The sequence below is a fragment of the Patella vulgata genome, chromosome 3 (genome assembly GCF_932274485.2).
Source record: "Patella vulgata chromosome 3, xgPatVulg1.2, whole genome shotgun sequence".
Lineage (NCBI taxonomy): Eukaryota > Metazoa > Mollusca > Gastropoda > Patellidae > Patella > Patella vulgata.
This window is the reverse complement of record NC_065881.2, coordinates 55,756,999-55,773,825: the sequence shown is the minus strand read 5'-3', so window position 1 is coordinate 55,773,825 and position 16,827 is coordinate 55,756,999. Positions and strand designations below refer to the sequence as shown.

Below are 16,827 nucleotides of genomic sequence, written 5' to 3'. Positions count from 1 at the left end.
TTATAAAAATCAGCTTAAAATTGTGACCTCTAGAGTGTTCACAATCTAAAAACGTGATTTATCGTACAATCAGGGGCCATTTTTCATGAAGTTATGGTCCGATACATGCCAATATTGATAGGAACCGAGATCTTTGGGAGATAGACCTATATTTCAAGTTTCGTTACAATCAAATAAAAATTGTGATCTGTAGAGCGTCCACAATCAAATTGTGGGACAGGGGTGATAATGAAAATATGGTCATATAAAAATGTTGTAGTTTACAAAAAGTACCTGAATGTAACAAATATTTCATATCTATATAAAGAGAGAATCTTGACGCTTACTTTTGAAATAAAGTTCAAATAATATGATATTATGATTTTATAGTGTCTACTATTCATGAACATGTCAGAAATCTTTTAATTTTTAGCCAAGATCCATTAAAGTTTTGTTTATGTAAAACCCATTTTTGATGGAAGCTTCAATCAAATATTTATTTTGTATACTTACAAAGTTGAGAGGTAGTACAATCTATCAAATGATCCTTTCATAATACACCTGATTTGATTATCATAGATAGACCTACAATATAAATATATACATTAAACTAGTCGATTATATAAACCATATGTTAACATTATTATACACTCTTCTTCCACAACAACTCAACATACTCTATAAGATTACAAGGGACATGCAAAGACAATATCTGTAATACTTTTATCAGTTTTATATACTTTAGATTAGTGTCCTTGTAGAACAGATGTGTAAATAATGGTGCTTTGCCAATCAAACTTTATGGACATGTTCAAAATTTCTGAAATTGGAAATGAAATGAAATGAAATGAGGTTTAACATTCTACTGTTCTGTTCCTAACCTTGGCTAATGAAGACAGGCATACGCCATACAGTGTACTATGAGGGAAATTTTGCCCGGGCAGCGGCACTACGGCCTACTCTTATATCGAATTCCAACTGCCAAAAGATCTTTTACGTGTATGCCAATGTGTACACGGGACCTCAGTTTTTCGTCCCATCCGAACGACTAGACAGCTGTCCTTATTAGGCCCTCCATCCTGCATCACTGACAAGGGGAAACCATGCCAGAAAATCTGAATGAACTTTCTCGGCCAATGCAGTTCTGAAATTGGTGAGTTTGAGGTTTGATTTCATTATCTGTTTTCCGTTGAGCACATGGATTATCTTATTGAGATTGCTTCGTCACATTATTTCTTTAATTACTACACCCACTGCTTTGCAAAAATGGCTATATTTAAGTGTTTACTCAATTTAATAAAACTAAAGCCATCTACTCAGTTTATTGTAAATATATTTTACCGGTTAAAAACTGGTGAAAAGCAAAAGCAACTTCTATTAGAAAATGAAAATGAAGCAAATGTTGACATGCTAGAACCAAGAGAAAAAAAACTAAATAATTATTTCTATGTTCTCACAAAACCATTTTTCTTATGATGTTTCAAAGGAAAAACTTATCTCCAAAAGGCCATAATAGATTACAGTGAATTATTGTTTTATCAGAGTAAAAACAAAATGAAATGAGATTTTCTTTGACTTGTAAAGGTAATAAGGAATATATTTGACAAGTGAAATCAGGCTTTTTTCAAAAGAAAAACACTGAACATTATCACATAATGGTTTAAGAATTTTTCGGGCCCTGATAATACAAAAGTTTGTCTATAAAAATATTTTATACATACTACATAAATTTTTACATTTTACTTTCATTTCCAAAAGGGTGAAAAATATAGAGTATAATATTTTGATTTTCTCTTCAAAATATAACTGGGTATACATATATTCAAATAAGTTTACATGAAGGCATTCTAGATACAAGAATGAAGCGAAACCATTAGCATAGTGTACGTTTTACTCTTTAGCCACAATTGGTCTCTTAGTTTTAAGTGTAAAATTATTACGATTCCTGAACCTGACAAAGTTGGTTCGAACAATCAATGGTTAATTAGTCAAATGAAATGGGTCATGCTTGAAATAACACCAAATAACTAACCCTTGCTACAATTCATAACAATTAAATAACATATCAAAGTGTCATAAATATCTTAAGGGAATAATGGTAAGCATGAATCACCTCTGGAAGGTAAGATTTATTATTGCCATCGTAAATCATGATAGACCAAGCAAAATGTATGGGAAAAAATGCTACTGGAAATTGAGAGGAGAGTAGAGATAGTTTCTAATTTGATGCTTGAATAAAGGAGCCATATTGATGATTCCACAATTTTTTTTCTGGAAGAGATCTTTAAGCATGGCCTATTTTGGTGCTTCACCTTCCCCATACCTAACCTCGTATCCAGTTTGTTAAATACTAAAATATACTTACAATAATCTTAATCTGGGTGTTTCTGTAAATGTAGAGTTATTGATACACGTAATTTTATTACCTCGTAACATTCTACAATAAAGTAAATAATTTTTTCAGAAAGGTGATAAAACAATACATCACTAGAACAGTATGAATATATATAGAAAGAATCTAAATACTAAAATGCATCTTATATGTCGTTAAAGGCATAACTTAATCTGGTTTGAAATTGCAGACAATTGTTAAGAAAGATTAAATTTGTCTTCTGAATGCAAAGGTGCACCAAATAGGGCCTAACCCAGGTTAAAAACTGGCTACCTGTATTTTTCTAATTAAGCTGGCTTATCTTGGCCCTCTGAACACCTTAGCATGAAATATTTTATTGTTTTATTGAAATCTTTGAATTTAAGTAGGATTTATGTGCATTACTAAGTATAACCTGTGACTGTTAGAAGTAAAGACCGGTTTGGTTAGAAAGTGTGAATGCTATGCAATCCTGCTGTCCTAGATTAATATCATCCATGTTCTTCAACTAGCTTGTATATGGCCATCTTGATGGCATATTTTAATGTACACTTATATTTTATTGTGTATGCTTGACTCATACTTCTGATTAGTAAAAAATTTTAACAACACATTTTACATATTTACACTTACAGAGTTTTCACATTTTCTAAACCAGCAAATATTTTCCCAGATAACTGTGTTAAACGGTTATTGGTTAATTGTCTGAAAAAAAAAGAGAGCAAAATTCTTAGACTTTTCAGATCACAACAACCACACCCAGCAAAGACACGCGATAAGGTCTTAGATTATGTGAACCAGAAAGTTTTTAACTTTTATCTTAATCTTTTTCTAACTCAAACCTAAATACCATTAAATTTCAAAATACTTTCAATGATTACAATCATTATGTCTACTTGAATTAAAAAAAACTCCTGAAAATCATAAACAATTCAGGCAAATCATTTAGAATCTAGAGACCAATAGGGAGAGTCTATAACTATATCTAACATAAACAAACAAACAATTTGTTTTAAAAAGTGTGAGAATCCAATAACAGATAAATCAAACTTCTCATAAATTTGTAAAACCAGAAAAAAGTGACATTTATTTCCCTTATTATTTATGTTAATAAAATATTAATGGAATACCACCCATATATCCCAATATGCCTTTTTTTCTCCATTTTCTCTTACATGTTTGTTATGATAAAAAAACAATTCAAAATATCTGTCTTATTTTGATTTGATTAAAAATCAATAAATCAATAACCATTCACTGTAAATAATTACTGTTAAATTTTGTTAATTTCACTGTAAATAATGGCTGTTAAATTTTGTTAATTTCACTGAAAATAATGGCTGTTAAATTTTTTATTTTCACAAATATTTCCAAAAACTTCCAACACCTGAAAAATTGACATTGAATTGAATAATTATAATTACGTCAGTGTGTGAAGCGAAAGTTGTGCATGGCATAAAAATATAGAGAATGCTTTACAGTAGAGTATAATAAAATATAACAGGGAATTAATGTCACGAGATTCAGGTCAAATGTAATCCCTGTGACTGATGTGATATAAAACCCAACATGAAGCTAATGTGACCTAGGTGTGTTATTACATTAATCATAAAACATTCACTATTCTATAAAATATATCATGGCTACTTCATGAATTGTAATTTAGAGTGGCTTGGTGGCTGAATGATCTAACATGTGTGCTTTAGATAATAAGGTCTGTCATTGAGTCAAGTGACATGGTTTCAACCCCAGGCTTCCTCTCACTCCTAAAGATCACAAGGAAAATAATTTAAGTATATATATATATATGTCAGTCCCAAAATAACCTAGTTTATGAGGAATGCCCTCTCTATCTTAATGTTTAATTATCACCAATAATATAATCATAACTAATTATGGTACTAGCTTTAAAATGTAGCAGTTGCCCTTTAAGTGTTTGTCAGCGTGCTACGTAAGTAAGTAAAACAAGACTGAGCAAATTGATTTGTTTGATAAAGAAGAATTTAATCATAGAATGATTGTATTGTTTAGTCTGGGTACAATCTACACCCTTTCATTATTCTAGTTTTGGCAACAAAGTTAATAGTTATACTTACAAATCCGTTAGTTGACTGGCTCCAGCAAATGTACCTTCTTCTATTATTTCTATCTTATTGTCATTTAATTCTCTAGAAACATAAACACAAACAGTAGACAAATATACAGACTCAAAACATAGAATAGTACATCCAAATATTATACAATTATTATTAACCATACATTATATCCACACATTAATGTATTAGATGGCAGTCCAAATCAGATTATTCCAAACTTTTATTCAATCCATTTGGTTATTTACTTCACTACATCACAGTTTAAAGAAATGTGTTATCAGGAGTGCTAAGCATAGGCGTACGGGCAAATTTTTGATTGAGGGGGGGCGGGGGCGGTGGTGGTTGGTGCCCAAAAAATGTAGTTAGGTTCTTAGTATGTTACATAATAATAATAAATTCGCTGTTAAATTGGACACATTCAAGAACACAATATTTTTTTATACAACTTTTACAAAGTACAATAATTGTGTGCCCAAATTTTCCCAGCTTTTCCCAGCATTTGGTGCCCAAAATGGGGTGGCGGCCGCCCCCCCCCCCCCCCAGCTCGTACGCCTATGGTGCTCAGTAATGCTCAGAATTTTATTGGTCAACTCTAGATTTACTGACTAATCAAAACCCTCAAAAGATACTTAGAACTTGAGATCCTGAACTCCTGAGAACATTATGTAAAGATATCTTGATTTCATGATACTTATGAGGGATGTCCAGATACGATCATCCGATATCTGTATGTCAGGAAGTCTTGAACTAAGGATCTTAAATTCTATAACAGATCTTGAGCCAATGATCTCAGATTCTATTACAGAAACTCTTGTGCTAATTAAGTCAAGATCTCAGATTGTATAACAGATCTTGAGCTAACTAAGTCAAAAATCTTGAAATGTCTTGATATTAGTTCTCAAAATTTCAAAATATTAATTAGGGGTCTGAGATGTTGAAGTGAGGTTATTAAGATAATTATGTTGCAGCATCTCAAGATAGAATATCACAAGATTTCCAGCTGTTTATGTTAATATCATGTTATGTGTACATTTCATCGTGTCGTGTTGTAGTTTAAAAAATAAATGTATACAAACGGTGAAGTAGTAAACACTGTATCTCCATTTATTATGTGTATAAAGCCTGTTATACAAAAAACCTATTTTGTTCAAAATAATGCACATTATTTTCAAACAAGTGAATTGGTCTTATGTTTACAAATGTACAGCTGGGAATACTTAGATTTGAACATTTCTACATCACAAGTATAGAAAACATTAAATATATTATAGCAGGTTTTTCTACCAAATATTCTATTGTAAAAATGTTCTATGTTTATTTTTGAAGTCACATACAAGTATTTCAATAAAGCAGATTGTACATTGTTTCAGTGGTAGATAAAGTAAAATGTCCACTAGATGACCTTTGACTGTTGTTCAGTAACAGTATATAATAATAATACTTACAATACTTGTAGATTACTGAGCTTACTAAACAACCCTTCTGCTTTTACTCTTGTTATTTCATTGTCTCCTAGTTTCCTGTAAAATACATTATACATTACGTATATGTGTGGTGTTTTCTTTGTTTTGTATTTTTGAAATTTATTTGAATTACAAAATATGTATTATGTAAAAGCTAAATCTGCCTATTTTTTAGGTCTTTTATCAGGCTTCAAGTATTATATAAATTATTATTTAGGCATTTATTCACATGACAAGCCCATTATCAAGTCTTTAGGCCATTGGATGGCAGAGATATTAAATGGATTGGAACACTTGCATCATTTAATAATATAATGTTAAAATGGATAATCAAGTCTTTGTTTATTATTTTATGAATGAAAACTATTTACATCAAAGCTTCAAGCACTCTTAACTTGGCTCAAAATTTTCAATATATTCAGAACATCAAGCAGAACATTTAAATCTTACATAGTGCATCTTTAATGGTATACATTTAAAATTTGCTTATGTAATTATAAAAGAAACAGTAAAGTGTAACTTACAGCTCTGTAGTGTACATGGGTAAGAACTGGGGTAGTGTTTTTAGACCACGTCCTGAACAATCAACTGTTGTACCTATACATGTACATTGTTGTGGACACTCTCGATCTATCATACAATTACCAGCATTAGCTGTACGATGTACTTCAGCTCCTTTAAATAAAACAAATATTTCAACAACGATTATAATATTGTTTTCTAATAATAAATCTGAATAGTCATCAGTTATGAATAAAATGTGAATAGATGTAAAGTTATCTGTGAAAGAAAAAACATATAAGAAGCCTTTCCATAACATCCACTTTAAGTATTCCTAGCTTCAACTTTAGGACCAGCTTTCTCATAATGGTTTTTAGTCCATGTACATTGAAAGCACTATCCGGCTAGGGACAAAACAACTCATGATATTTACTTTGTATGAACGAAAAGCTTGACAGCTCACATTCTGTAGATGGACGGATGACAAAGGCCTTGAAGTTGATGGCTCAATGGGCTTAAAAAATGGCAAAGGGTTACCATGCAATCCAGTGTCTTGCCTCTACTTGGCTAACTTTTCGTATTGTAATATCTTATTTTGGGGGAATATTAATTTTTTAAATATAAGTTGTGTTATGACAAATATTGGTTTGACTATATCTAATCCTTTTTTTCACTGTTTTTTATTGGAGGTTGTCCTACATATAAGACACATTAATGGAAGATAACCGATGATTAATTCTTGGCCTTTAAAGTACGATACCTTTTAGCCAAAACATATCAGAGCATGCGTCAGTCTTACCTTTGCACTTAAATTTGTTTGGTTTTATAGATGCTATTTTTTTACGACTCATACGTCTTGGAGATTCACATCGTGCACCACTAGTTTCAATAGGATTTATCTGTAGATATTTGGCCATCCAGAATAAGTTACAATCACATATAAATGGATTCCTTGCCAAGTGCCTGAAAAAAAATTATATCTATTTGCCTCAGATAGAACTATATGCTCCATTCTTTTCTTTTGACATCAACAATCTATCTACAGCTTTGTGAGAAAGGACAAGAATTTTGCCAGGACAGCATCATTCAAATCCAATCCAGGACAGCATCATTCAAATCCATACATTAAAATTCAATATAATATCTCCACCATGCCAGGGTGCTGGCTTTACATACACTACATTTCAAACATTTCCATCCAACAAATTTCTGTTTGATGACTTTAAGGGATGTCAATTTTTCTTAATGAGATCATTATAGATAAAAATTAAAAAATCAACTTACAATGTTTGAATGTTTTTCAATGGTGTAAATGAACCATTAGCTAATGATTGGATTTTATTATCATATAAAGATCTGAAATAAAATATAATTACCTATAATTTCAATAACGTTTAAAAAGTTAAGATGTACAACCAAACATTCTATATCAATAAAAACAATTCCTTTAATGACAGAACATTTCTGTAGCATCATTATATCTTTAGATGATATAAAACGCCTAAGGCAAAATTTTCTCTTCAAAAACAAATTCTAAATTAAGAAAAACTATCAATCTAATGCCAACATTACTGCATATTTCAAACAAGGTAACATGTAATTAACTTGTTACCATGCTATATGTGTATCAATCCTATAGAATGTGTAAATAATTTAGTAATTACAGTTACTATTAACACTAGTTTATATTATTTCCTCAGAATTCTTCAGGTTAAGTGATTCAGGAAAAGGCTTTAACTATATTAATATTACAATTACCTGCATATTAAAATATTTTAATCATTTCCTAAACAATCCAAAAATAATGCTAAATTTTGTAGCTACAAGGAACATTTACAAGGGATGTAAAAAATATACCTACAGTATGTCAATTTTGCACTGGCAAGTTATCATCCAATTTTTATTGATTGACAGAAAGAAAATAAAGTTAAAATGAATATCATTTAATTTGTTTGGATATATGCCCTTCTTCAGGTAAATAAAGACCCCAATTAATTACATACAGTTTTAAAAGAAAGTTACTAAAAATGGCATTATTTGGATAAAATATACTAGTTCATCCTAGTCTGAGAGCCTGAATCTCAATTAAAGATCCAACAAGGTTGATTCTACTTACAATAAATTTAAACTGTGTAAATCTTTAAAAGCGTCTTCTCTTACACATGTTATCTTGTTAGCATTCAACAATCTATAATATATAATAACATATTATAACAAATACAATAATACTCGACCAATACAAGCAGTAAAAATTGCAGATAGCCCCACTTAGAGATTCCAGTAATGAAAGAAAGAGAGAGAGAAATGGGGTTTAACGTCCATGACACATCATTTCTGGACTAACATATCTTTTAATTTCATTTTAATTATTTGCTTTTCCGTAGGGGTCTATAGCAGTGGAAGAAACCGGAGGAACTTGATAAAACCCACGAGGTCACATACCAGCTGGGAATCGAAACACCATAACCTGACTAACAGACCTTATGAACCAAAGTGCACATGTTAGACCACTCGGCCACCAAAACCCTCCAGAAAATAAAAGCAGTCAAACACAGACAAATTTAGGGTTCCAACTTTGCACCATAAAAGTTACTATTGGAAGAAGAGTGAATTGGGTGTTTTTTTGTAAACCAATGGAGATGATCCAGTGAATAATTAATGAAATGCATCCATATTCAAATATATCCACAGTCTCATGTAATATAAGACCATAATACCAATTTATTAAAATAAAATACAAAGATGTAAACTTGATATCATTTACAAATTATTTTGGCATAGTTTAGACCAATGACTTGAGCAATAAATAATCAATGAATTTCGTTCAAATTGAAATCTATGGCCAAATATCAAGTTTCATTAAAATCAGATGAAAAGTGTTTTCTATATCTCATTTACAGGTTATTTTTGGACATAACTTAGCAATAACTTAAGCAGTAAATAATTAATGGATCTTGCTCAAATTCAAACTAACCTGAGATCTCTTGGATATAAGTGCACATAACAAGTTTCATTAAAATCTCATGTATTATAATTCACAAACTACTTTTGACCAGGAAATAAATAATAAATCTGGCTCAAATTCAAACCTGCATGACCACACACCAAGTTAATGCTATTTGTGCCTTTGTCAAGAGCAATAACACAGTGAATGATAGGACAACATTTGTTGAAATTTTTCAACCATTTATGGGCAGGGTGAAAAACCTAATTCAAACCATCAAATAGTGATTTGACGATTCTTTAGTATTTACTTTGGCTCATCCACTTAATCAAAAGCAATCTGAATTTGATTGTAGTTAAAAGTTCCATTCGAAATCTTCCAAAGCAATAACCTTAATCGGTTATCATTAAATGTATTATGTGAAAGAAATATACTGTGTTCAAAATGCAAAGCAACAAGGTTATTTCTTCAAAATTTAATTTTGGAACAAATTTGACTTACAGAGAGAAAAGTTTATAAATATTTGAGCATTTGACTGCCAAAAACATAAGAGAGATAAATTAGTTGAGTGAAGTTTCTGTACATCATATAAGATATCATATACATTATATGGCACCTGTTATACTTCTAAATAAATATAATAAATATCTTATATATATATATATTATAGATAGAATAGTTGGTATAGAGAGATATCAACCTCTCAACACCTGAAGAAACCTACTTAATTTACCCTATATATGAAATGGGTTTAATATCCTACTTTTCTGCACAGACTGGGATTATGAAGATGGGCATACACCATACAGTGTGCTATGTGGGAAATTTGGCCAAGACAGCAGCATTATGGCCTACTCTTATTTCAAATTCCAACTGTCACAGGTTCTTTTAAGTGCACGCCAATGTATACACAGGACCTCCATTTTCATCCCATCCCAACAACTATACATTGTTCCTTTTCACGCCCTTCGTCCTGCTCCAATGACATGGGGAACACACATCCAGAAAATCTGAGGAACTTTCTCGGTCAACCCCTGGAGCAAACCAGAGACCTCCTGGTTAGCGAGCCAACAGCTTACTCCCCTCTTCCCTTTCATGTTTCACAAAAGTTAGAGAACATTCTTTAAATTTTAAACAATTACAACCAAAATGTCCTGTCTTTATTATAAAATATAGCTTTAATGATTAAACATGCAGTAAAGACTTGAAATTAAATTCTATTAAAATTTCTATGAGTTTACATATCCGGTGTGTGGTATTACTCAACAGAGGTATTCTTGTAAGATTGTAACAAACTACCTGAGTTCTCATATAAACATATCTAGATAATTATCTTTATCTTCAAATTTCTCAACATTTTATCATATAATCTATAGGTTATCAAATCTTCAATTATTGTCAGGATATCATCCTTTCATGTTACACTAACCAATATTTTACCTATTAGTACATATCGGTACTAGTGATTCAAGATGGTGGTCCTTGTTTATAGCATATTTTCAAGATGATAGACTTTTTCTACTATTACTGCGCAGTAGGTTTTCAAAATGACAGAATTACCATACTGCATAATTGAACAAGAATCAAAAAAGCAAAAAATTATATGATTTATTACTGGTTAGTTATATCAACCAAACCCAGCAAAAATTAAATATTGTCCAGATGTTAAATGAAAATCGAAGGTGTAATGATATCTTGTGTGATATATTGGTTCTGTTTTTGAAGTAGGTAATATGGTAATAGATAATTGTAATTAGTTGATTAGTGTCTTATTTTGTATAATGTCGACTGGTTGTGCATTTGTATTTTCGAGTCTTATATCAGATTTGTATGGCGGGATTTAAGGGCCAAAACTAAATGTATGTTGAAAGTGTTATTATACATCATAGAAAATACAAAATACATGTCCTTTGACCGTTGACCTCAAGAACTCTAGATGCAAAACACAAAAGACAAATGTCATTTTGCAAAGTTGCTTTGTTGAAGTGTGTATTGTGAAAAGGTTGTGCACATTAGTGGATTTTTTCCAAAAAACATTTGTAATTTGACATTTGACTTTTACTTTAACGGTATTATGTATTTATCATTATAAACGACATATGTATTTTGCATCTTAGGTATTAGGTATTTTCTATGATGTATAATAACACTTTCAACATACATTTAGTTTTGGCCCTTAAATCCCGCCATAGATCTGTGTCCGTTTGCTCACAGATGAGATGCTCATCCACTGAATGCCTGACAATATTTAATCAGACTTCAGAGAATCTCGATGTCAGACTTAAGAGAAACTCGATGTCTAATAGCAAACGATTATATGTCTTCATACTGAACTTTATCTGTGGTATGACGACAAGCAGACATGTATTACATGGCATTTCAGGGCAAAATAATATTTTATGCAGTATCTGTGAATGGGATTGGGCTGCAGGAATAGTCTATGTAAACCCCCATTTAAAACATGACAGTCTGATAGGACATTAATTAAACAAATTATATTCACACATTACAGATATTTGAATGACATTGACAGTGTTAATAATCTTGAAGGATATAAGTCACCCACGGTCCCGCTTCACATTTTACTAAACAACTCTATAGAACTTCAGTGTATATAATAACTTATGTACATTCGTTAAGTGGGCTTTACAACTGAAAGTGATATATTACTTTAATTAGATACCATCACCTAAATTCTATGAAATTTTGTATAGCAACACAGACAACTTGAGTGCGTTTCTGTGTCTCTGAAGGCTCTTGCTTTAATTAATCATGATTTGTCTCCTGTATATTGTAATACAGTGTACAGCATACTTGTATTTGGAAGTATAACCTAACCCTTGCCATTATTGCAAGGTTTTTTCCTACTACATACTGATCAATGTCTTGAAGTTGCTTTAGTGAATCACTCTCAAATATACCTTAGTCTAAACCAATGCTTCACAATCTTCCGATGTGATATTATAAGCTGTTTCATTTTCTCACCTAATACTTTTCTATTTTCAGTGAAATCATTTCCATGAATACAATTGACTAATCTATCAATAAGGCTTCTGTTACGTTAAGCTTGGGTAAAATTTTTAAATTATATTGTGACTTCATACATATGAAGCAGGAGTGAATGAACTTTCTTATCAATTAAGACAAAAGTCATTTATTACACAATGAAGTTTTGATAATCTCCACTAGAGCCACTAATATTATAATGAATAGGTTAAAGATATTTGAAAATGAATGCAAAAAGTATAACAAAGAAATTCAAATAACTTTGTAGTAATCAAATTAATACAGTAGGCTACGGTAATAATATATAGCCAAAATCAACTTATACATTGTTTCCTCTTTTTTACTTTTTTTCCAACTTGTAAACTTGTTTTGTTTAAGCGTTATTTTTGATACAGCACGCCAATTGTTTTGCCAATTAGTAAATGTTCTGATTGCCTAATTAAATCTTGCTATGGAATATGAAAGCATTTTTGCAACTATGTTTAATTATGTAAAAAAATTCTAGTGCTGTAAACTACTTTCTTCTTGATAACCTTGTTCTCCATTTTCAGCATTCAACTCTTAATTATTAACATCCTGGGAAGCCTTATATAATTCCTGATCACTAAGACATTGATTGATCGGATTTGTTTGTACATCAGACAAGACTATCATTTGTATTGTATGTACACATCTTAACTTGTCATGTACTATCTGGGCAATACTTCAGTCATGTGAAGTGTAAGTCAAAGGACATATGCATGTTCAGGTAGGAATGTTAACATGTCAATATTTTAAATACAATGTAGATTAGTGGTTTTTAACTTTTCAAGAGATTGACGATCAGTATATAAATGCAGTGAAACGAAATGAGGTTTAAAGTCCAACTTTAAGAAGTAAGAATCTTACTACAATAAAATTAATTTTAAGGACCAAGAATCTTCCAATAATTTAGAGAAAGAGAGAAATGGTGTTTAACGTCCACTTGACAAAAACTGGTAACATATGGTTCAATTTTATTTCAATAAGTCGATTGCATGTAGGGGACTTTAGCAGTGGGAGGAAACCGGGGGACCTAGAAAAAAAAACCCAAGAGGCTGGACAGGCGACTCTACTCCTTGTCACGTACAACCTGGAAATCGAAACCACGTCAGTTGACTCCATGACAGACATTATGATACAGCATGGACGCGCTAACCATTTGGCAATTCAACCCCCCATAAGGTGAGCAAGAATCTTTAGGATTAAGAGTAAGAATGTAACAATAAATGCAATTCATAAGGTTAAAGAGTGGGATTCTTACAATAACTGTAGTTTATATGGATTTCTGTGTATTTTATTTTGTTTATTTTATTTTGTTTATATTTTAATGTAGGTAGAACTGTTTCATAATTGAAAAGTGCATCTGACCATTTCCTAGTGAAAGATTGCACTGTTAAAGGTTGTAAATCACATCAGATAGGCTGCTAATGAAGGTGATTGTGGCTGCCTTGTAATGCTGGTTTTATCTGCTTCATTCGACACCATCGATCCATCTGTACTCCTCCAGAAATTAAATGGTGAATTTAGAATATCGGAAAATGCTTTGAATTGGTTTCAGTCATACCTTATTGGGTGCTCGCAATCTGTACAAATAAGTAAATGAATGGAGTAACCCAAGGTTCCGTCCTTGGACCACTGTTGTTTGTGTTGTATACTGTAAGGGTCGCCAGTATTCTAAAGAAACACAATTTTCTGTATCACTGCTATGCAGATTAACATTAACTATATTTTTATCTTGTGATATGTGGTGAGCTAAATGAGACTTGAGCATTAGCTTTGATGGATCGGTGTGCAATATAAGAATTTACTATTATTATTATTATTGTTATTATATAACAGTTTCAATAATAAAATATTAAATAATAATGATAATATGCTTAATAATTATAATTTCTAAATATAAGAATACTTACAATAATTGTAATTTACGTAATCCACTAAATACACCAGGTGGTAGATCCACTATTTTATTACCATATAATACACTATAATAGATAATGTGCAATGTAAATATAAAAACAGTAGTTTATCTTAATATCCAATGTTTCATACCTTAATATACTATTTATCTTTATGCATGTACATATCTGAGTTTTTTCATCTGTTTACAGAAATTATGTCATCCCTCTAGTCTTTGACACACACCTACATTCATAATTATATTAGCAAGATTTACCAGACCAGAATAGCAGTATAGTTTAGTAAGATTTAATTAGTCTGAACTATATTTTTCTTGATGCATTCTATTCCTTAAATTGAATTATGACCACTCCCAACCCCTCACCTTACATATATCGGTATACAAATTATACTTACAGTGAACTAAGAGAATGTAATCCAGCAAAGGCATCTGGCGCTAAATAAGCTATCTGGTTATTGCTAAAATCTCTGAAAGCCGTTAAAAGAAAATCATAAATATAGCACATCATGCACATCATTTGACGATTGGTTAGCCAGGATTTGGTATCACAGAGTCAAAGTACCTAAATTTTCCAGAGAACTGATTGAGAAAATGAGAGATATTAGTTATCGGGGTCTTTTGCAGCTTAAATCTTTTTATGCATCTGAAGTAAAGTCCAGCTAATTACGTTTTTAAAGGCCTTTTTACTTCTAATGGAAGCCAATTGTCCGTAGGCTTATCTGTGAGAGAGCTTCACATAGCCGATAGTAAATCAAATGACATGTTTAGCGTTACAAGGTGAAAAAATCCTAATAATTCTTAGTGAAGTTTGTAATACAACCACATTTTAACATTGGTGCATAAAAACTGCAATAAGATAAAACTTACATTCTTCTGAGTTTCTTCATATCTTCAAATACCCTGGATGGTATCTCTGTGATATGATTCTGCTCCATTCGACTTAAAAAGAAAATAAAAACATAATGATTTAATCCCATCTGAAACCCATTCTCTATTCATTACCGGACAACCCTCAGTAGGGCTGAAAAGGTTGTTGTTGCATATCATTACAGAGTTTTTCAGCCAATTGGGCACTTCTCTGTATATTTATGGGGTTTGTCCTCTCATAACCTGAATGCCTCTTACTAGATTTGAAAACAAATACATTAAGGACTGTAACCTTTATCATGCTCACAAGCTTTTTTGAATGCTGAATATCAATACATGTAAGCGCATAAAAATATGAGAAAAATCTACTGAATAGTATGATCTCTATGCCATTTGATCAGAATATTATAAATATAAAAAAACAATTTAACGATTTCTAGCTAAATCATGGAGTCAAAAACGAGTGGTAGAAAACTTTATTTATGTATTTATTTCCAATATAAGTATTAGAAATTGTGTAGTAAATGTAAAGGCTGGTTTGGTCTAGTTTAGTCTTACTTACACTACATTAGTTACTATTATCTTAACACATTTCTATCTGTATTACATTTAATAAACATATTATTACATGCAATATTACAGTTCTCCTCGCATTTCTCTAATTAAATATGATATAACTTTTCTTATTTTACTAACAAAAGACAGTATAAGTATATTTATGGGCATTGTATGACATGGTCTTATAATTGATAAAACAAGCCAACAGTGAGGCTGATGTCCCCCGCCGAAATAGGAAAATAATTAGAGGACACATATAAATTTATCACAAATTATCTTTTACAAAGTATTGAACAATCAAACAGTATATCTTTACTTATAGTCTAACAATCAAAGTAGGAGAGTTATTGTTTTCCAAAGTCTCGACCAATCAAATTGCGTATCGCTCTGCTTACCCTGAGCAGAAAATGCTCATTATCAAACTTAGTCAAGGTATTACTGTAATGAAACTATACACCAAGTTTCATCAATCTCACTTAATTAGAACTAAAGTTATCGTGTCCCAAAGCATCAACCAATCAAATTGCTTATCTCTGCTTACCCTAAGCGGAAAATGCTCATCTTCGAACTCCATCAAGGCATTGACCTAATCAACACATACACCAAGTTTGAACATTCTAGCTCAATTAGGAAGAGAGTTATCGTGCCCCAAAGTATCAACCAATCAAATTGCTTATCTCTGCTTACCCTAAGCGGAAAATGCTCATCTTCGAACTCCATCAAGGCATTGACCTAATAAACACATACACCAAGTTTGAACATTCTAGCTCAATTAAAAGTTATCGTGTCCCAAAGCATCAACCAATCAAATTGCTTATCTCTGCTTACCCTAAGCGGAAAATGCTCATCTTCGAACTCCATCAAGGCATTGACCTAATCAACACATACACCAAGTTTGAACATTCTAGCCCAATTAGGAAGAGAGTTATCGTGTCCCAAAGCATCAACCAATCAAATTGCTTATCTCTGCTTACCCTAAGCGGAAAATGCTCATCTTCGAACTCCATCAAGGCATTGACCTAATAAACACATACACCAAGTTTGAACATTCTAGCTCAATTAGGAAGAGAGTTATTGTGTCCCAAAAAGTGTGACGGACA

The 16,827-nt window shown here is 31.5% G+C and overlaps 1 protein-coding gene across 1 annotated transcript in view; it reads right to left on the bottom strand.

Annotated features, from left to right (window-relative positions):
* The window catches only part of LOC126814911 (slit homolog 2 protein), a 116,436-nt gene that overhangs the window by 22,656 nt on the left and 76,953 nt on the right, over window positions 1-16,827 (bottom strand). The window contains exons 11-22 of the mRNA XM_050540358.1: window positions 15,170-15,241; window positions 14,698-14,769; window positions 14,295-14,366; window positions 8,527-8,598; window positions 7,695-7,766; window positions 7,210-7,373; window positions 6,434-6,584; window positions 5,892-5,966; window positions 4,447-4,518; window positions 2,984-3,055; window positions 2,345-2,416; window positions 493-564 (exon numbers count right to left, since the gene is read on the bottom strand). Coding sequence (XP_050396315.1) covers window positions 493-564; window positions 2,345-2,416; window positions 2,984-3,055; window positions 4,447-4,518; window positions 5,892-5,966; window positions 6,434-6,584; window positions 7,210-7,373; window positions 7,695-7,766; window positions 8,527-8,598; window positions 14,295-14,366; window positions 14,698-14,769; window positions 15,170-15,241 — 1,038 coding nt within the window. The remainder of the gene's footprint in view (window positions 1-492; window positions 565-2,344; window positions 2,417-2,983; window positions 3,056-4,446; window positions 4,519-5,891; window positions 5,967-6,433; window positions 6,585-7,209; window positions 7,374-7,694; window positions 7,767-8,526; window positions 8,599-14,294; window positions 14,367-14,697; window positions 14,770-15,169; window positions 15,242-16,827) is intronic.